The sequence below is a fragment of the Castanea sativa genome, chromosome 12, assembly GCF_040712315.1.
Source record: "Castanea sativa cultivar Marrone di Chiusa Pesio chromosome 12, ASM4071231v1".
NCBI lineage: Eukaryota > Viridiplantae > Streptophyta > Magnoliopsida > Fagales > Fagaceae > Castanea > Castanea sativa.
This window is the reverse complement of record NC_134024.1, coordinates 12,165,001-12,186,955: the sequence shown is the minus strand read 5'-3', so window position 1 is coordinate 12,186,955 and position 21,955 is coordinate 12,165,001. Positions and strand designations below refer to the sequence as shown.

Below are 21,955 nucleotides of genomic sequence, written 5' to 3'. Positions count from 1 at the left end.
CAACCAAGAAATGTACTAAACCTAATGTGGATAAGGCATGGATCAAAGGTGAACATCTGGGTGGGCCTGGCATAGTACACCAGGATGTAAATGGGAACTTTCTTGCTGGATGGAAAAGAAAGTGAGAAACATCAAGCCTTTGAACCCTGCAAAATAAGGTGTGAAACGTTACAAAAGCAATGATAGTTACAATAAGGTAGGAAGGATTTGAACTTCAGATGTTTCTGTTAGAAACACCAGGAAGTGTTAACTAATTGATTTACAAAGCTCTAAGTAAATTTATGAAAGCTTAACATGGGGAAATAACTAGCAATCCAATAACGTAAAAAAAGAAAAAGAAAAAAGAAAAAAAAAAGAATTTGGTTAGGAATTAGACTTCTCTTGGTTTGTTATTGAAGGCAATGTGCAGGGAGTATTGAAGTGATTAATGGCAACAAACAGGAATTCTTATTGACTTCGCTATACATGAAAAGAGGAAGAAGGACTTAAAGTTCTAATTTGTGCCAAGGATTGAAAAATCTTATAAGCTAAAATGTTGTGGAATGAAATAATTTTATTATTGTAGCCTTCTAGGTAGAAAAACATATTATGAACAGTCAAATTACCAATGAAATGGACAACATGACTAACTAATATAAAATTAAAATCAAATATGCATAACTAAAATGAAAATTTTGAAAATTAAAAATGTTAAAATCAAAATAAGTCAAAACTTTAAAAAATAAAAAAATTAACTTATATCAAAATTTAATTGAATTATTTGGTTTCACATATGACAATATAAGACCTAAGCAGATACCCAAACAAAAGAGCAATACCCAAAAAATTTGACAGCATTTGTAACCTTTACGGATGTGTTAAATTTATACTAGTTCTCGTTTGGACTTATCACAAATATCGTTTTTTTATCTATCATTAACCCATGTAAGTTATGTCAATTATTTATTTATTTTGTGTATGTTTATACACTTCTCCAAACAAAATGGATGAATGAGGGCCTACAAGCCCAAAAAAAAAATTGCATTTGAGCATTTCCCCACGAAAATAAAACAAAGTACAATCAGTTACTTTGCACAGAGAGAGAGAGAGATGTGGTTGTTTAACAGAAAAGGGGCATCTGGGTTTTCAGCTTCTTCTACAGCTGAGGAAGTTACAGAAGGGATTGATGGGACTGGTCTCACTGCCATTGTCACAGGTCATCCTTTTAATCTTAGCAGAAAAAGGAAACAATAATAATAAGTCAAAAAAAAAAGTGGGTTTTGTTTAAAGTTTTCATTTTTCAGTGCATTGTTGAGGTTCTTGTAGGCTTTTTATTTTTATTTATTTATTTAATTTTTCAGTGCATTGTTAAAGTTATTTCTGTTCGTGTGAGTGTCATTAATTTATTCACAGTTCCTGATATTAGCTAAGCTTGATGATCAATACGATATCTTGGTTAGATTCAACAGCAAATTTCATGAATATGTGTGATGCTAAAGAGAGTTTGTGGCATGCTTACTCTTATGTATGCTCATATTATATGTGTTTTGGTCATGGACACAGTTTTGGTGTCCAGACATGGGAATAGTTGTAATGAACATGGCAAGCACCCCAAAATCTGGATTTGAGAAGATATTTATGTTGTGTGTGTGTGTTCATGTTCTAAATTTACATCATTGAACATATACTCTTACATGTAATCAATTTAGACTAGTAGAGGGCAGTATGCCAGTATATTAGCAATTCAAACAACAATTTTGACAACGGGTTGTTCGGCGTGCCCTTGAGCATAGACTCCTTATTTATTTGGGTGATCCCAGTTGTATTCTACAGATGTACTTGGGTTCCATCCCTTGGCATTTTGGTAACACACACGCACACATATTTGTGGCTTTATACATCATGGATCTTTATTGCATTGCGCCTTTTCAATTGATGATTGTGTGATAAGATGTCTAGCTTCTGTATCTTCATATAAAGGGCATATGATGCATATTATTGCCAGTGAGCGAAGCCCATTGAAGTAAGCATTTGTGATACATCACTTTGTCATTTTGTGGTCCTGTCTTTGCAGGAGGATCAAGTGGTATTGGCACTGAAACTGCACGTGTTCTTGCCTTGCGTGGTGTCCATGTAGTTATGGGTGTTAGGAATATGACAGCTGGTAGGGAGGTCAAAGAAGCAATGGTCAAAGGAAACCCCACTGCAAAAATTGATGCTATGGAGTTAGATCTAAGTTCGATCGCATCAGTAAGAAAATTTGCAGAAGAGTTCAATTCCTCGGGTCTTCCACTAAGCATTCTCATGTAAGATGAATGGCAATAGGATCAGCTGCAATGTATTGTAATTTACATCCTCTTTTTAAATCTGTTTTTACGTAGTTATATATCAGCATTGATCTCTGTATTGTGTACGTGTGCGTGTGTGTGAATACATGTGGAGTGTAGACAGTTTATTCCAATTACTGCATGTCATGCTTGGATTGGTAGAATCCCTGTTGAGCTTGGATAGAGGTCAGGCTATATTTGGATGCAGCTATTTCTGTTAAATCCTAGTTGGTGTTGGTCTCATCACAGTTGAGACTGTTAGCTCAAACAAACTTTCCTTCTTGTAAAACATCTAAACCTACTTACAAGTTTATCTATTGACCATATGAAAAGATCTGTTACTCATTTAGAGAATAGAGTCTAGTTAATGATCTTAGATTTGAGGAGGAAAAACACATCTTAGTACTCATGCGTGCAAGTCTGGTTTAATCATTTCTCTTACATGTTTTCTTTGAGAATGGTGATTATAATTTATATGTTATTAACATTAATTAATTATGTCACTTTCCAACGCTTTTACCTTTCATTATAATTCCGAACAGATTACATAGTGCATATTATCAGAGTGATTTGTTTTCCTTGTAAGTAACAATGCAGGAGTCATGGCAACACCATTCATGCTTTCCAAAGACAACATCGAACTACAATTTGCAACAAACCACCTAGGTATGTTTCATTCCCTTATGCAATATTTTGTGTGAAATTAAATACATTAATTAAGTGGTAGCTTTCATCCTGTGCTACTGAGATGGAATTTATTTGGACTTTCAACCATCACTGGTGATCGTTTAAGACTGAAAAAGTATTTAACTTTCAGTGCTTCCTTCTGAAGCTTGATTCAGAAATGCTAGAGGCTTTTTTAACAGTTCCCTGAGATGGTTTCAAATGTAATGATACAGCTGAATTGCATATCATTTATTTCCTTTCATTCTGTCTCTTTTTGTTTTCTCAATGACAAGGAATGAAAAAAAAAAAAAAGGAAAAATATTCAACTGGGATAATTGGATTTGTTAAGTGTTGCTCTAAAGGGAATACAAGATAGACTGTATTTTTTGCAGGTCATTTTCTTTTGACAAATCTATTGTTGGAGAAAATGAAAAAAACAGCACTTGAATCTGGCAGAGAAGGAAGGATTGTGAATGTCTCTTCACGCCGTCACCAATTTTCATATCGTGAAGGGATTCGGTTTGACAAAATCAATGATCCATCAGGGTAACACTGCAACTATTCTGAGGGCATCCTGGATATACTTTTAGGATATTGTTTTCCCTTTTGTCAGAATGCTAAGTTTGAGTTGTGTGCCATTGTGGTTGAGAAGTAGTCTGTCAACTATTTGCAGACTTCTCATCTAGTATGCATTTCTCCCATGAGGGTTACTGGTAAACTTGGCAAAATAATGTCAAGAAGCCACCCCTCCACTCAGCTTGTGGCCAATGAATCAGGCAAAAGAATTAATGAACTTCAGACTTCTTATAATTTATTGAGATTCTGAGGGGGGGGGGGGGGACTTCCTTTTACAGTCTCCCATATGAAGTAAAAAAAAAAAAAAAGAAGGGGGAGAGGCTTGGTGTTTCCATTTCAAGAGAGAAATAGGTCAATTTTGTGAGTATGCTCTGTGTTTCTTTTCATGAACTATTTGAGCTTATTATGAAGACATACAGATTGGAGTTAGTTGCAACTTTAAGGTTTTTATTCTTAGTTTTTTTTTTTTTTTCCCCAGAAAATATTAATCAAGCCAGCTTTGCTTATCTACAGATATAACGGTTTATCTGCATATGGTCAATCAAAGCTTGCTAATATTCTGCATGCTAATGAACTTTCTAGACGGCTAAAGGTATTCCTTGTTCATGGATATCAATCAATGTGGAACAATATATTCTAATAATATAAAATATCAGATAAACGATAACATTGTATAACACCCAAAGAATCCCTATCACTTTCATACTGTAATTTTTGGGATGACCTTTGCTCATAAGCAATAGTGGGAAAATGGAAATTTTGTTATTGAAAAAAATAAAGAGGGATGATAAGATAATATACTTCCTCTAATGCACTTTCCAAATGTGGCTGAAACTGGCAACATGGAAGTTGACTTAATGGGATATGTGGACCTATATGTCCCTATTACTTGTCACACAAATTAGTACCAATAAAGCTCATAGTTAAGTTGTAATGGTAAATACTGATACAGTACAAAGCAGGAAAATGGTAGTTCACGCCACAACTGTAATTTGCTATCATGTTTCTCCTAACAGGAAAATGGGGCAGAGATAACTGCAAATTCAGTGCATCCTGGAGCAGTTGCCACTGATCTTTTCCGTCATCATAGCTTTGTTAGTGGTAATTGCTTTACTGTCTATGATGCTTTCTAAACTTATAGTTTTCACATGAAAGAGATATATATTCCTCTGGTTTCTTTAAAACAACAGCTCATCGGTTGGAAAAATTTTGTCATACAAAAGTACATACTAGTTGCATTGATTCAGGGATTTTGACTATTAATGTTAGGTGCATCTAATATGTCTCCATGGTTTCATTTTCTGTATTACTCCTGTACAGGATTTAGAACTACCCTTAATGGAAAATGATAAATTTGCCAAAAAATTAAAGTGTTAAATTGGCCAAACCATCCTCAGCTATGGATCTGATTCTGATCTCATCTTTATAAAGGCCAAAGTCCACATCTTGAATTGTAAATAATGATGCCCAAATGCATAAGTGAAATTTCTGGTCACATAATGCTTTTGAAGTAGCTTCTTTTGAGGTGTATGAAATGCTGGGACATGTTTGAAGAAGATTAAAACAAAGTGCTGTAAAATTAGGAAATACAATGAAGGCTAAATGAAAATTCACCTAAAGATATATGTGTCGCTTCATATTCAGGCTTTTTTCTACATTTTAACAAATAATCTCTATATACATGTCTAGTATTCTTTTTGCTCACAATTTTGGGTTGATTGTGCAAGGGATAAATGGAAAACATAATTAGGGTGAAACAATATATATATTTTTTAAAGCACAAGATTACAAATTGCAAAAACACCATAATTTAATCCATCTTAGATGAAAATTCACCTAAGCTTGATATTAATCCTTTGTAGAATCTATGCTATAAGTAAATGCACAATACTTTTTCTTCTTTTGCATCATTTAACGAAAGTTGTTTGAGTTTGTCATTTGATGGTTTCTCATTTCGGTTTGGCGCAGGTCTGATTGGTCTTCTTGGTAAATATATGATTAAAAATGTTCAACAGGTAATTTTGTACTTTACAAATATAAGAAAAGACATTGTAGAATTGTCTTTTTAGATGCATATTCCTGTGGTCATTAAATCTACCATTTTTTTTTTTCATTTTTTGTTGTTGATGAGATGTACTGGTAAAAAAAACTATTGCAGTTGGATTTTTTCCGTGTTTTATTGTAATGTAATACTTTGATTTCAACCAAAAGATGAATGTTACAATCAAAATTCTGTCCTTTTCAATTAATCTATCACACACACATGCAAATTCAACCAGGATGGGTGGATTAATGCTTGAATTATGGTGTGAGTTTCTCATTATGGTTGACATGATTTGGTATAGGGGGCAGCAACAACATGCTATGTGGCATTGCATCCACAAGTTAAAGGGGTTAGTGGCCACTATTTTTCAGACAGTAACAAAGTTGAAGCAAGCCCACAAGCTAATGATTCTGAGCTGGCTAAGAAACTCTGGAATTTCAGCTTGAATATGATTGACGGATGTACTCCTGTTTCATAGAGGTTATATACCGTTTGATTTCTAATTTATGTATTAAAAATTCACACTAACTTGTGTTTTCTATTCACTGAAGAGAAAAATATATATGCTGTAATATATTTGTGAATCTGGAAGACCTATTTATCATTGTAAATTCCTAAATCACAATATGTTTGGCTTTTCAGGACAAAGGGGAACCACCCAGGTTCTTTTTTTCCTGCAATGAATAAACCACTATGTTCTGTAGGATATGGATCCTCTTCATTTGAAATGAATCAATTTTATGGTTCAAATAAAATATTACAAATCATAGGTGTATTCATGTGGTTTACAAATAATATGGATATTTGATTTATTTGGAAAATGATGTGTTAGAATCAGTTTTACTGTGCTCTACTTCAAAATAAGTAGTAGGTATCCATATGAGAATTGACGCAAATTGCAATGTTATATGTTATCTTGCAGTAAGATTAGAAATTAGAACTGCATATCTTGACAGCATATTCAAATATTCTCTATGAAAGTTACAAACTGAAAAATAAATTAGTTCGATATTATTTTTCCCTATTGCAGCGCGATATTTTGCAATAAGCATGACAAGCCAATGCCAAATTACATTGCCAGAAAATTATAGGACAACAGAAGTATACTTCTTCAATAAGACAAAGTGGTGAGTACATACAACAGATCATGTAACAAGGTATACATGGACGGTTAACTGAGCCGGCATAAACTGTTCTAGGAAACAGAAATGCACAGCCTCCACGAATCCCCCGACAGTTGGATTAACTATTTGTACCACAATTCAGTTTCCATATTCTCTGTACAGCAGTTTCAATTTCAGAACACCCCCTCCTCACCCCCCCCCCCCCCAACCAAAAGAAAAAAAAAAGAAAAAAAAAAGTGCCAAAGCTAATAATTGTACCAACCCAATCTCTATTTTCTTCTATATGATCTTGACAACATATACAGTGCTTACTGCCGTGAAATTTTTGTGTTGAAAGAACCGCCATGCATTGGATCACCAGACAAAATTGAACTCTCTTCGTTCCTCAAACCAGTCAAGCGTTAGATGACAATATATGCACTCAAGTCAATGCCGCATCATATCATAAAAAGCTATGAATGACAACAAGTGACTTGTTTGCTAGGAAGCGAGCTCTAGATGTAATAATTGGTCTAGCCACCAGCACCAGTTTCTTCATATAGCTTGGCATGGTTTTCATTCAAGGATCTGAATCCCATAAGCCTGAATGCCATGCCATTTAAAACACTTTCCCTCCTGCCACTTCATTTTCCCATAGATCCAACCTTATTCCAGGGATTCTTTCACTTAGGGTCCTTATTGTACAAATTAGCTTCCTTAGCAGTTAGAATGGCGAATATATTGATCCTATGAACCAAAAAGACAGTCTAACAGACTTGAGAGCCTGCTCTGACTAGTGGAGATCCATGATTATAAATCAAGTTAGAAACAATTTTGTGTGGCTGGGCAAAGAAGATCTGGGACTTAGATCCAAAACATTATCCCTCAGGAGCTGCCTAGATACACGATCGGCCAAGACTGACTGTCCATCATACAATTCTCCATGAACAGGCCTTCCTAACTGCTTTCCCAAAACATCATTGTCACTGGGAATTGGTTCTGTGAAGATGTGAGACCCTGGTTGCATCCCTCTAAAGATGTCAGGATTTGAATCATGATAGGAGGGGCCATTGACGTAGGGCCCATTTCGGGGGTTGGGCATGCTTCCAAAACCCTCTTGCAAGTATACTGACTGTTTCATGTGATTAAATGGAATGGCACCAAAACCACCTGTGAGGGGCGTGGACGAGCCTGAAGTGGTCCGTGGGCTAGATATCGGAGAAGGAGACATTCTTCCATTTAGGTGTTGTGGCGACCTTGAGTGCAGAAGAGGGCTTCCAATGGGTGAGACAGGGCATGATATGTTCCTTGGAATATGGATCTCGCTGGAGATAATGAAAATTAAATCAGATAAAAAGATTATTGTTATTGTTGTTGTTGGAGGACAGGTGTTACACGAAGATCATCATCATTATTAGGGTGTGTGCGTGTGTATGAGAGAGAGAGAGAGAGAGAGAGAGAGAGAGAGAGAGACCTGGCATGAGGACCAGTTCTTGAAATTCTAGACGAGTGAAATGAAAGTCTATCAGAATCCAAGGTGGAAAGATTTCTTGCTTGCCCCATGCCCTGAAAAATTATCAGTAAACCACAGCAACAGTTAAGCGTTAGAGGCATACAAAGAGAGAAGTCACATATAAAACAGACATTTCCACACAAGGACATCAATTTAAAAATAAAATCTAATGTCATAATATACCAAGGCTGGGCACTTGTGAAAGCTTAACCTAGGACATACACCATTCACATGCAGAGACACTCGAACTGCAGCAAAGACCAAATATCAACCATAGTTTTATGATTTATCTAAGCATGAAATTACATTTGTGTCCATAACAGTGTCATCACTCAACTCCATGCCTTACTAAGATGTTCTTGGATCAGCTGGACTCAATTTTTTGTCTGATCAATTCTTTTTGGAACATATTTATAGTATAATTATGAGCTATTTTAGTTATGCTCTCTACTAAAAATGTCTTTTAGTATCTCAATTGTATGTTCAAAATCCTCCAAATGTACATATAAATTTTCACCAGTTCTCTTTGTTTTTCTTTTCTGTACAATGAGCTGACAATGCCTGTCAGTTTTTTTTTTTTTTGCTTCCTTTAGCCCAACATTTTACCTTACGCCCACATATATTCTACTCATTGCACTACTTATTTGATCTGATAGTGGTGCGGTTAATACACCTTAAGAGTCCTAGAAGAGAATTATTCTAACTTTCACATATATCTTGATTGCCCACCAAATGAATTCGAGTTCCCTTGAGTTTAGGATGGATGCCACCTAACTAGAGTTTTGAACTATTAATTTCTTCAAACTGAGGTCTCCATTGCCTATATAATATGTTTGTCCTTCAGAAATCCAACTTTTCATCCTAACAGCTGATTAGCTTAAAACTCCTAAAGAAAATTAGCCTACTAGCTCTATTTTTATAAGCAACATCCTCTATTTAATCTGTCTCTCTGATACTTGGGCTAACAAAATCTGCCTTATGCAATCTCTTATGGCTATAGCCAGAAGATCTCTATGAAGTTTCCCACCTGATACTGGTTGAACTGTGCTAATCTGACTTGAATGAAACCAAGATTTTGAAAAGGTTCTCAATTCCATCTTGCTTAGAAGACAAATCTAAGCGTGTCAAAAATCAGGAAAAATAAGTGTTATTGCCTTCCATTTCCAAGTATTGACATATGCTGTTCACGAGAATTCTACATAAATTCCTGATATTATTTTCTATGCCAACCTTCTCTCACAACATGTATAAAGCACTCAAATGCCAAACTTTAGCAAATTAAAATAAGAAAGATTTAAAAAGTAACACAATCCAGTTGATTTCTTACTACCTTACACTACTGATTAGCCAAGTTCTTAGTTCATACACATTCAGGATGCATAGACATCTGGCAGTCATACAACTTGATAAAACAAAATATACACATTAAAGAAGAAGAAGATTAAAATCCAGTAATCCACTATACAATAATTCACATGTTGAAATTGTATCAAAGGCATCCATTAGCTTTTAAGGTAAAAATAAATTTCATACCAGAGCCTTTACTCCATTTGTTACCGCTGCAGGCATATCTGAAGGCTCAGGGCCCATAATAGGTCTTTCCAATGGTGCAGCATTTTTCACAAAAGGGTGCTCCAAAAGCTTAGCAGCAGTTGGACGACTTATTGGATTTCGTTGCAAACATTGCCTTACAAAATCCTTCCCATCTTCTGAGAGGTGATCTGGAATTGCTGGGAGTTCCTTGCTATTCCCAATCTTAAACATGGCAGCAACCTTCAGAGCATAACATGCAAATATCAGACAGAATCTAACAACATTCAATGATGTGTGCTTCCAATACATGAGAGAATGGTCAACTACATGAACCTTTGACTGACTACAATATTTAAGTAAGAGCGTTTGGGGTGAAAGGAGAGCAGACCCGGGGAAAGGGGGGGGGGGGGGTGGGTTGTTGTTAAAGCTTCTATCTACTTTTCTAAATCACTGACCCCTTCATATTGGCTCCAAGGTGGTTTTGTTGTAGCCATTTCCAATACAGTGCACCCAAGACTCCAGATATCCACAGCAAGGTTGTAACCATTTTGGTTCTTAAAAACCTGGGAAACCAAAGAAAAGAGAATTGAGTTCTACCATTAAGAAACGTGTACTAAGGAAATCATGCTAAAATGAGAATCATTCTGACCTCAGGTGCCATCCAGTAAGGGCTCCCCTTGAATGATAGTGGACAAGACTGCCCAGTGATCTGCAAAGCATAAACAAAATAAGTTTGACAAGCAGGCTTGATCATGCAGTCTAGGAAAGATAACATTTTTTTTGGGGGGGGGGGGGGGGGTTGCACTGCTGTACTTTTCGAAGGTAGTGATCGTTTAAGCATGATTACTATTTTTATGATAATTCCAACTTACTATTTTCAGGTACATCTGCTTTTACTAAATTCTCACCTCAAATCCAAATTGATTATGGCTATACTTACATGCTTGGCCATCCCAAAGTCTGCCAGCTTCACACGGCCAGCTGGGTCAACGAGTATATTTGCTCCCTTAATATCCCTGCACAGGAAATCCAGTTTAATAAGATAAACAATGTGTAAAGTTTGCAAATAAACAGCTATAGTAGCAGAAAATTTTATATTTCGAATCACTATACTCAGACATTAGGAAATTCAATTCACCTGTGGAGAGTATTTTTAGTATGTAGGTATGCAAGCCCTGACAAGATTTGTTGAGTATAACTACGAATCGCTAGTTCACCAAATTGCCCATAGTCTTGGAGAAGTTTATAAATGGAGCCACCAGATACATACTCAAGGTATATATAAAGTTTGTCATCTACCTGTTCAAGGAGTTTTTAAAAATTTAGTATACTACAATAAGTTGAATTGACAATTAAAAATGTGCATTGCAAATGATGCGGCATTAACCACACCAATATATGGTAGTATGCAATTAGGTTATTCAGAATACCAAAAAAAGTTAGTTCCCACAAGTTTCTGAGACTTGGGAACCACCATAGGAAAATTCTATTTAAAACTTCTTCTTTAGAGTGAGTATTTTTTTTTTTTTGATAAGTAAAAATGGTCAGAGTGAGTATCATTTAAGACATTGACTGTTTCCAGATTTCAAAACCATAAGATACAATATATACAAAGAAAAAAAGAGAGTAAATCTTAAGTAGTTATAAAGAATGCTTATCACACTAGCTGTAGGTTTGCAGACATAAAACATTAAACTTACTGTTTCAGACCCGTAATACTGCACAATGTTTGGATGTTGTAAACGACTTAATAAAGCAATTTCCTGCCAAAACAGAACAGAATAACTTCTTTCAACAAAACAACAAGCAACTAAATGACTTATTTGGACAGTTATCTAATGGGGATCAACTTACCTGCATTAATTGCTTAGCACTTTCCTTAGACTTTACATCATCTGAAAATAATGTGACCTCCTTCATTGCACACATATCACCATTTTCACTAAACCAATCAAGGTTACAAATTAGATATGACCAACAATTGGAAAAATAAAAAGGGATCAGGATATTGCACCAGATATGCATAAACAAAATTAATCATATTTGATACAGTAAATAAGCATTGATGCAATTGATAAGCAAGACTAACATCAAAATTATCTATTCATTACACTCCCATGATAAAATTGAAAAAAAAAAAAGGATCAATCACTCATATTTTATATAACTTTATTTTATACTTTTTATAAGTAGTAGACAGGTCAATCTAGGCATCATTGAGAGCCGAAAGACATCTGCAACAAGAACACTGGCTTTCTGAGATGCTTTTTTTTGTTATCAGATCCTCTAAACATGAGTATCATACATTTGTGTGACTGAGTAAAAGTGTACAAATAGTGGATTCAGAATTTTGCTTTTAGAGTATATACCTGTTAAAGCCAACATAAACAAGTCCAAAAGAACCTGTACCCAGCAGCTTCCCCTTTTTCCAGCGTGAGCCAGGGCTTGGTGGATTATCTGCCCTTCCTGGACTTCGTGGCACAGAGGGAGATGTTGCGGCTGAATTTGAATGAGAAAAGGGAGAAGAATTTACAATTGCTATAGGAGGAAGGGGTAAACGGTGACTCTGTTGTTTCCCATCATCAGGCCAGCTTGTCTGTGACTCCAGGGGTGTCCCTCCTGCTCGAGGATGAATAGGTGTGACAGCACCACTTTGAATTCTGGAGCTTGGACCAGGGCTAGCCATTCGTGGACTCGGTACTGGAGAATACTCAGGGCTACCCCTGCTTTGTTGCCAAAAAAACTGTCCTGATACATCCCCTCCCATTGAATTATGCCCAGAATTGTGACCGGAACCCGGACTAGAGCACTGCCCAGATCCAACAAATGTGACATCTTGATAAGTCTTTCCAGTCCAGAAAGCAGAGTTCGTAGCTTGTTCAGTGCTAAATGCCCTCAGTGGACTTCTGGAAGGACTTGACATGGAGCTGTCTGGAGCACTGCAGAAAGCGCCATTATAAGGAACCAGTAGATTCGGCACATGACTGCTTATAGGCCTTTGTTTAGGTGATGTAGGGGACGTATGATTGCAGAATGAAAGGTTAGGAGGTTTTTTCCGTTCCCTTGGGTTTGTTTGGGCAACGGTAGAGGATTGATCCCTGAGCTTCAAACTTCAGCAAATATTCAATAAATTTGTCAGGGATGTGTATAAAAGATTGATAGCAGTTAAGCACAAAGAGAAGCCATAGAAAACATATTTGAACAAGAAAATATCAGTACTGAAAGTGTTAAAGTGAACATTAGGTGCAAACACACCTGGAAGGGCTGCCAGCAGTAGTTCTGGTCCCAGTGTCATAATCAGTTGCTTGAGGACTACGGTGATGTGAGTCAGCTGGATCATCACTTTCAATGCTACACTCACTAGAAACTGAAGCAGTGACAATATCTCCATCTAAATCTGTAGGATTTGGCCTGCCACGAATGCATCCAGGTATTGGAAGAGGCGATGGCTTGGAGCCTTTTTCCAACCTGGGTTTTGTTGATATACCATTTTCAGAATCTATACGGACTACACTTGCAGGGCGTGCGCCAGGAAGTGGAAGTGGTTGAGCATGATTTCTTTCAGCAAAACTTTGACACCTCGCCACATGTTTGGAAGGAGAAGGTGATCTTGATTCTTGGGGGGATCGGGACCCCTTCTCTGAAACTGTGTCACTGCAATGTCTTCGAGACCCTCCTGATCTACTGTCCACTTTACCTTCAGATGGACCCTTAAATTTTCTTTGCAATGCGTCAATGAAACTTTCCTTGTTTGTTTTCTTCTTCGCTTCTTTGGATGATAACTTCACCCACCATGAAGGCATATTTTGTTACTTTATATTAGAAGTTTACCTAATTAGCAAGGAAGATTTCTAAATAAAATCCATTTTCCAGTATCAAGATTGATCACATAACACCTATACATGATGCGATAACCACATACAACTTATACAATTCTGAGACCAATGAAAGGTTCAATTCTCTAGTCCAACAATGACCTTTACCACAAAGGAGCTTAGGGAGAGCCAAAAGGCCCAAAACTACCAAGTCTAGAATTGAACAAGTTTCACAATTAGTAGCACATAATTGGAGCCTGCAGGAAGAGAAGCTGCATCTTAGTTTTGGAAAGAGACTCGGTACTGTGTTCAATGATCACAAAAGCTATGTAACTTTGTAAATCATGCACAAATTAACATGCATGAAGAAAATATATAGAAGAATCTGCTTAAACAAGTGTACATATAAAAAAACAAAATCTTCAAAACAAGATTAAGTGCATGTAAAATTCCCATTCAGTATTGTGTGTCAAGTGGATGTTCGGAAATGATTGTGTATCTAACAAGTATGCTACAACAAAACTGAAACTTTTGAATAATTTGTTTGTATCTCAATATAGACCGCTCCAGCACCCAGACACACTTGTGCAACCAACAAATACACTCCATTTCATGTCACATTCGTATAAACAATGTATTAAAAGCCAAAACTTGGCTGCTGATCATCAATTTACCTAGGTTTTGGATCAGACAAATAGCAACAAAAGCACCAAAACTGATGGGTTTTGACTTTTCACAACTTCGCATCTATTTTACAACTAAATATACACAGTATATCAGCATCTACTGCCTCAATTGAAGCAAAATCATAATTTTTCTCCATATACATACCCCAAATTCATTTACCTACAATTTATCTGCCCAATTCAACTTCTGAACTTCACATACGCACCTCAACAGATATGTTTCAGTTTCACTAGCATAAACCAGCTAAAAACTCATTCATATCCAATCCAAAAGTCATTTATGCTCCATCCCCCAATAGAATATACAGAACAAAGCAAATAACACATTCAAATTTCAAATTTTGATCAATTGGGTCTCCAGAAAAACACCAAAAACCCACTCTACTGAAAGCCACTGACCCACCAATTTCACCTCTATTCCATAAACCCAGAATACAATACATAAAAATAAAAAAAAAAATTCACTCTTTCCCCAATTTTCTTGGAAACCAAACAAATATCACCATCTCAAATTACACAGAAACATTACCACTTAGCACAGATCTACTAATAAACTTCCCAAAAAAACAAAAAAAAAAACTGAAAACTCAACTAAATTAACTAACTTTGAGAAACATAATCTACTAAATTTTGATAAGAGAAACAAAATTCAAACTTACTATATATACTCCAGGCTGTGAATCTGCGCTAAACCCAAGTGGGTATTTTAGCTAAAAAAAATATCTGAATGATACAAGTTCCTTGAATCCTTCAGTAATTGCAGGAGCTTTACACCATAAATATACAAAACCCTAGGAATCTGAAATGGAGAAAAAAATTTAATTTTTTTGTTGGGATTTGGATGGAATTTTCTTTAGTTGAAAGCTTATGAAAGAGATCGCGTAAAGACAGAGAGAGAGAGAGAGAGAGAGAGAGAGTATGTAAACATAAAGAGAAACTATGTATATGTCTTAGCTCAACTTAAGACATGGTGTCTTTGTCTGAGAGACTATGAAAGTATTTTTATTTTATTTTAGTATTATTAATATTTTAAGTATCAAATATTTAATGGTATTTATAATTGATGATATTAATTATTACTAGTATTTATTTTTACTGTTCTTGTCACATATATATATTTCTTTTATTTCCATACATGTAATGTAACTGTAGATTCTGTACTGTACTTACTAGTTACTAAATTGCTGTTTAGAGTTTATAATTCTGTTTTTTTTTTTTTCTTATTTGGGTTAAAACTATAAAAGTTGTCCTTTAGATTTGATTCCATTTCAATTTCAAGCTTTTTTTTTTCCCCTGAATAACTTTCAGACACACAGTAACAATCCATTAATTCTCCAGTATTTTCAAGGGTTGTGTACCCCTAAAGAGTGAGTAACAATAACCAGTCTGATCCCAAAAAGTCTTTGGGTTTTCTGATTAACCATTTTGAAATTTAATAAAAAATTTTGTTTTTTTGTTTATAAGTTTGGACTTTTGAAGGAGATCAGTTTTTTTTTTGTTCATGAATACCTCTACTTTAATGTTAAGATATACACTAGCCAGCCGTTTTCCCTTTTTGTTTTTTTTGTTTTAAAAGATATTATTTATTTAAATGCAATTATATCTTAATAAGTTTCCAATAAATAAATAAAGTGTTCATTCAAGCACTTTCTTTTCTTTTGCTATAAATAGTTTCAAAGGGATAAGTGGGTCTCTACCAAAGTCACTGGTTTTCTTTCTAGACTTTACCATATAATTTCCAATTGCGTAGCTTGCTATATATTACCTTCGAATTTTTTTTTCCTCAATGTGAAACCTTTTTATTTTTTAATTTCCTACTCAATTTGCAAACTTTTATTTTGTTGTAGTCCATGTGAAAAGGATAGGGATTCTCTTATTTGTCAAATATGTTAACTATATAATTATATTCAACTTGATGGTTGAAGTTCTCAAAGTCAACTAATTTATTCTAGCACATTACCAAAGTCACATAATAATCCCTATCATCACTGTAATTTCCAAAATTGTCAGTTTCTTCTATGATGTATGAAAGTCCTGCATCAGCTAATTCTTCGTCAAATTTCTATTGAAAGTTTAGGTCTTTTGTCATAGTATAGTGCTTTCCCAGTTGCCACACATTTTCACATTGTATTAGGTCATGTTCGTCATATAAAATAAGACTTTGAAGCAAAGTAATACTCCTATATGATTATAAATAATTGAATATTAAAATTTGTTGAATTATTTTAAGTTTACATTGTGGTGAAAACATGATGTAAATTTGTACTCACTAGAGGACAGCTGCGTTTACTTACTAAAAGTCAAAAACAGTTTAACCCCACCAATTTGAAAATACTTTTTTATTTTTTATTTGCTGGGTATTAGAAAATAGTTCTTTGCAATTTCACTTCGCCCACCAAATTAAATAATATAAACTTTACAAATGTTGCTTTGTTTGTGGCCAGAGGGACACTGGTTGTTATAACATTGGATGGTTCCTGCAAGTTGTTCTTATGCCCTTCTCCACCTGGGGTGTGTTCATTCTGGGAGAAAGCCATGTGGAATACTTTATTGACTTGGTATATACTCTAATTAATAATTATAGCCTCAACTTTAATAGGTGGGGTATTTTTTTGTATTATTAATATAAAAAGGCAAATAGATGGAAGCATAGTTATTAAAACCGAACAAATTTGGTAGGCTTGAATAGATGAATCAGTGCAATCCAGTAATTAGACCGGTTCTAGTATTTAATTAATTAGACTGTTTAAACATATAATCTAGTAAGATCTAATCAAACTCAGTAGATTCTTTATAACTCGGAAAGTCTAGACAGGTTCTTTAAAATCATTAGTTTTTGTTTTTTTTTTAACTTACCCCATATCACTAACGAGTTCGTTAGTGATTTAGGGCATGTTTGGTATATGCATTTAAACACATATTTTCAGTTTTTAAATAACATTACACGTATTTTCACACACTTTTCACCTACATGTATTTTCAAAAAAATTAAAATTTGTTGTTTAAATACATGTAACAAACGAATCTTTACTATTTTAAAAAACTATAAATAGTTAGGCATTTTGGATTTTTGAAGAAAAAAAAAATTATAGGTGAAGGGGGGAGGTGGGGGTCCCGGGGGAGGAGATGGGTTCAAAGACCAAATGTAGAGCAACATAGAGGACATTAGATTATCAGTCTATCACTCAAATCCCTAAAAAGAAAAATACAGTATTTAGGGAAGATATAAGTGAGTATAATATTTTTGTATTATTTATTTATGAATATTTTCATAATTTATTTCTTAAATTATCTAAAATTATTATGATGAAAGATATAGCTTTCAAAAGTGGTTTAATGTTTTTTTTAATTTTTTTTAAATTGACTTATTTTAATATATATATATATATATATATATATATATATATATATATATATATATTAAAAAAACACTTTTTAGAACTCAGACTCATTTTTAAGTACAACTCAATTGCTCAACTCCTCAATAATCGAATTTCATGCCAAATCTAATCATGTGGATACGATTGATGTGAAGCTCAACTTTTGAAGAATTGAGTTCCACTATAAACAACTCCAAAAAGAGGCTATTTTTCGATATAAGTTTGAAACAACTCTATTTGAACAAATAATTTTTCAAATTGCATTATTGGGAAAAAACTTCCTTAGAATCCTGCCTCATTATTTTTAATTCTTAAAATGGTAGAATTAGAATAGTTAATTTTAATATACAAGAACAATCACAATAAATGTCTATTAGTAACTATCATAATTATCAAATTTCATATTTTAAAAAATAAAAAAATAAAACAAAGAGAGACCATATTTTGTTGAACTTTCATGTGTATTGCACGAGTATGAAATAGTAATTAGTTTTTCTATAAAAAAAAATTATGTGCTTCTATATGTGTTGGCCTATATATAAATCCAACTTTTCTTTAATAATTGCATATTTTCCTTTTAAGTTAAATTTAATCTTCTGTCATCTCCTATATCTTCTGTCAATATTATCTTTAAAAAAAGAAAGAAAGTTAAACTCAATCTTCTTTTACAATTTATCATATGAGTATTTATTTGAATATTAACTCCATATATATTTTTATTGTAAACTTTAGAATTTGATCATTAATTAAAAAATTTATGTAAGAAAAAATTGTTGGGTTCTTTATGTCCTTATATAAAGACTATTTAATAATTAATACTGTCTTAATAACTATGTCATTAATTATATGCTTATATATTTTATTGTGAAATATTCTATATCATTCTTAAATTGATCTATCAATTTTTAACTAGTGGTGTTTCCCTTTTTTTTTTTTTTTACTAGTGGCCCAATGACCCAAAACGTACACCAGATCAAATTCTTGTCTTTGATAACTATTGTTAGAGAGGGGTTGTTTATTCTCACTCAAATAATAAATAATTTGTTGGAAATTTCAAGACAAAATTAGAGCAATTTCTTCTAAATGTCAACTAGTTTTGCATCTATCACAAAGAAGCTAATTATGATTAGGTGTCCCAAATTAATGTTGATGTGTATGTAAAGGGTTTTCCATATTATTTTGTATTCCATATATATAGCACAGCAAGAAAATGAGAGGCTGTTTTGTTTTTTATCCCTGAAAATCTGATTTCTTCCTGAAAATCCGAGAAGTGGGCACAACGTAAGAGACAAGTTCAATATTTTATGGAAAATAAGGAAGATGTATATGGGTGTTGATGTCGGAGACGAAAGATCGGCCTAATCTATACTAGGGGAGATGTATATAATAGGGTTACTTATTATTGTGGGGTCCTTTTATATCTAACCCTCCAATATCAGCTTGGCACGTGCCATTTTCTCTCTCCTCTCTCTCTCTCTCTCTTTCACCTCGTGACAAAAACATACACGTGTGGGTAGGTTTGAACTTAGCATGTGTTTCACTCCAATGATTCGTGTGGATGACCAATGACTGTGAATCAATCAAATATGTATGGAAGTAAACTTCAAAGTAATTTCTGCGAAAAATACGTTTTGACATGGTAGAAAAGTTTGATTTATAAAATTGTCAATGGTGTATTTAACATGAAAATGCTTATGCTTTTTCATCTAAACAAAGGAAGCTGTATCAAAGTGCAAAAAAACAAAAATAAAAAAAGGTCAAACCAGAAAAAGAAACTTTCATGTTAGTGAATGGAAATTTGACTCATATAATAATATGAAACTATATATAGAAAATATTTAATGATTCTTCGTTTTAAACTTATTTTCAAATCAAGTCCTGGCCAGACATAAGAAAATGATTCAATTTTGTTATAAAAAATTTTAAGTCAAAGCAAACGAAACAAAATAGTTAACATATACTTCTCAAAAAAAAAAAAAAAAGTTACATATGTATTAGCATATAATTAAGTCAAGAAAAAGTTCATCCTCATAGGTTGAAGCATTTGATCCTTAAGCATGGTTTGGATCAACTGCATTTAACTTTTGTGGGTATGAATGGCTACAGTCCATTTATATATATAAGCTAACTTTCATGAGTTTCTATGATGGTCAACTTTGTACAAGTTGTATAAATATATAAAAGTTTCTTTGTTTTGGCTGTACTTAGAGCATTCATATCTGATTTCTATAAAAAAAATTCTATTTTACTATTTTAAAAGCTATTTTATCATTTATATCATATCATTTTACAACACATCTAACATTTTAACTTTTATTTTTCAATTCAACTTATTAAAATAATATATACTACTTAATAAAATAATATAATCCAAACTTGCTAAGTGCTATAATGCCATCTTACAGTGCTATAGTGCCATCCTACCTAATAACATATAATAAACATTATACAATTTTTGCTACAGTGTCATCCTACATTTAAGATGACATTATAGCACAATTGCAAATTTTTTTGCAATTGTAAGAGCATTCTTATCAAGATGGGCAAATCCTATAAATGCTAAAATTTAACATACAAAATGCTATAAATACTAAAAGTATGTTCCATCAATACTCTCAAATCTTATTTATTTTGCAACAAAGCTACAGTGGACTGCTATGTCTAGCAGCCCACTATAGCAAGATTCTAAAACAAAAAATCATTTTATATTCTTTCTTTTCTTCTTTCTCTGGACTTTCTTTTCTCTCTTTGTCTCCCCTTCTTGATCCCATTTCTTTGCTCTCTTGCTCCCTCTGCTCGACGTCTTTGCCTCCCTCTCCGACGAAACCTAGGTCAGAGCATCAAGCCAAGCCAATCTCTATCGCAGTGATTTTTATTTTTTTATTTTAAAGTTTGTGATTCGATGTTAGATTTAGCAGTGGTTGTGTGGGTTATGGATTTGGCATTTTGGGTCTTGGTCTGATGTGCTCCGGCGATTTTGTGGGTCTGGGTTTATGGGTCTGAGTTTGTGGGTCTACGTTCGTGGATCATTGACGTGACCGGCGTGGATCGTCGAGTTGACCGGTGTGGATTGTCAACTTGATCGGCCTCATCGGTGTGGGTCATCGAGAGGGAGAGAGGGAGACAGTGAGGGGGAGAGAGGGAGACAGTGAGACTAGAGAAAGAGAGGATGAAGAAAATAAAAACAAAAAAGGAATAAAAAAATTATAAAGAAATAATATTTAAATGAAGTTGTAAAAAAAATAGAAGTTTTGATGTTTGGTATATTGTAAAATGAAGTGTCAAAATTGAAAAAGTAGTGTTTTAAGATGGTAAATGCTAAATTTTTTACAATATTTGATAAGAATGCTCTAAGACTGAATAACATGGGTTTTTGAGGCTATATTGCTAAATTTCACCTACATATGGCATAGTAATTAGCATAAGTTCAATATCACTATTTGCCCGTTTGGATCCCCGTTTACATGTTACGTTTGCGTTTTTTTTTTTTTTTTTAAAGACCAGCGCTTGGTGCACTTTTCATGGGACATGAACAGTGCACCAAGGCATATAAACAGTAAAAAAAGAGTGAACAGTGTTTTTTTACCCCATTAAAAAATTATTTTGCTACAGTGTTTTCAGTTTTCAGTTTTCAGCAATAAGTTCTATCCAAACGGACTCTATTTATATGGTCAAATGTTTAAGCTATGAGTGAAAGAAAGGACAGGACAACCTACTACTAAGCTTATAAAGGTTTTAAGAGACCTAGAGCTTTAGAAATGGGAGTGAATCCAAATACTAGGAGTATTATTCAATTATTCACTTTATTTATTGGTTGAGTAGCTCTTTTTTTTTTTTTTTTTTTTTGAGGATGAGTAGCTCTTGTTTTTAGTTTTAAGACATCTCAAATTCTCAATATGTTGACCCAAGTTTCTTTTCCCGCTGCTTCTCATTTTTATTGATTTTATAATGTACATTTTTTTTTATGCCAACAAACCAACAGATCCAGGCCCTTGCTCTCTATGGATGGCCTTGTATTGCCAATGAATCAGGAATTGGATCACCAGTTGGTAGATTTGAGAAATGGCCCAAGATAGTGCTGGTCCATTAGAAACGCATAATGTGGACTACCTCTTCCAAGCCCAGATCAAAACGACAACCATAGATTAATAAGAAGAGACTATCTCCTTTGAAACCCATAATGCGGATTGTGGACTAGAAGAAATCAAATCCTCCTTGGGCCCAGCGAAGAAAATTTAAGGGAAAAGAGGGTTTATCACTCACTGAATAGCTCAAAATATATCATTCTTTTTTGGATAATTTGATAGTTATGATGGAGGGAGTGGGAATTTAA

General features: G+C 34.1%; 2 protein-coding genes across 4 annotated transcripts; one reads left to right on the top strand and one right to left on the bottom strand.

Annotated features, from left to right (window-relative positions):
- The first annotated feature begins 954 nt into the window (after nt 1-954).
- LOC142621238 (short-chain dehydrogenase TIC 32, chloroplastic-like) lies at nt 955-6,364 on the top strand. 3 transcript variants are annotated; one of them, XM_075794556.1, is made up of 9 exons: nt 964-1,195; nt 2,054-2,285; nt 2,893-2,972; nt 3,365-3,518; nt 4,062-4,140; nt 4,565-4,649; nt 5,517-5,563; nt 5,894-6,072; nt 6,235-6,364. In XM_075794556.1, the coding sequence occupies exons 1-8, from the start codon at nt 991-993 to the stop codon at nt 6,068-6,070; spliced, it is 1,059 nt and encodes a 352-aa protein (XP_075650671.1). In that variant the 5' UTR covers nt 964-990; the 3' UTR covers nt 6,071-6,072; nt 6,235-6,364. The 3 variants fall into 3 exon arrangements, with proteins under 3 accessions (XP_075650672.1, XP_075650671.1, XP_075650670.1); XM_075794555.1 differs by having other exon boundaries at nt 5,894-6,364; XM_075794557.1 differs by lacking the exon at nt 3,365-3,518 and having other exon boundaries at nt 955-1,195; nt 2,904-2,972; nt 5,894-6,364.
- Nucleotides 6,365-6,677: 313 nt separating this feature from the next.
- LOC142619545 (mitogen-activated protein kinase kinase kinase YODA-like) lies at nt 6,678-15,202 on the bottom strand. The gene is made up of 12 exons (XM_075792672.1): nt 14,902-15,202; nt 12,997-13,813; nt 12,111-12,851; nt 11,596-11,683; nt 11,442-11,504; nt 10,880-11,040; nt 10,682-10,757; nt 10,391-10,450; nt 10,197-10,304; nt 9,742-9,981; nt 8,170-8,261; nt 6,678-8,020 (listed from the first exon to the last, which is right to left on the bottom strand). Exons 2-12 carry the CDS (start codon nt 13,542-13,544, stop codon nt 7,513-7,515), a joined length of 2,685 nt encoding a protein of 894 aa, XP_075648787.1. The 5' UTR covers nt 13,545-13,813; nt 14,902-15,202; the 3' UTR covers nt 6,678-7,512.
- Between the last annotated feature and the right edge of the window lie 6,753 nt (nt 15,203-21,955).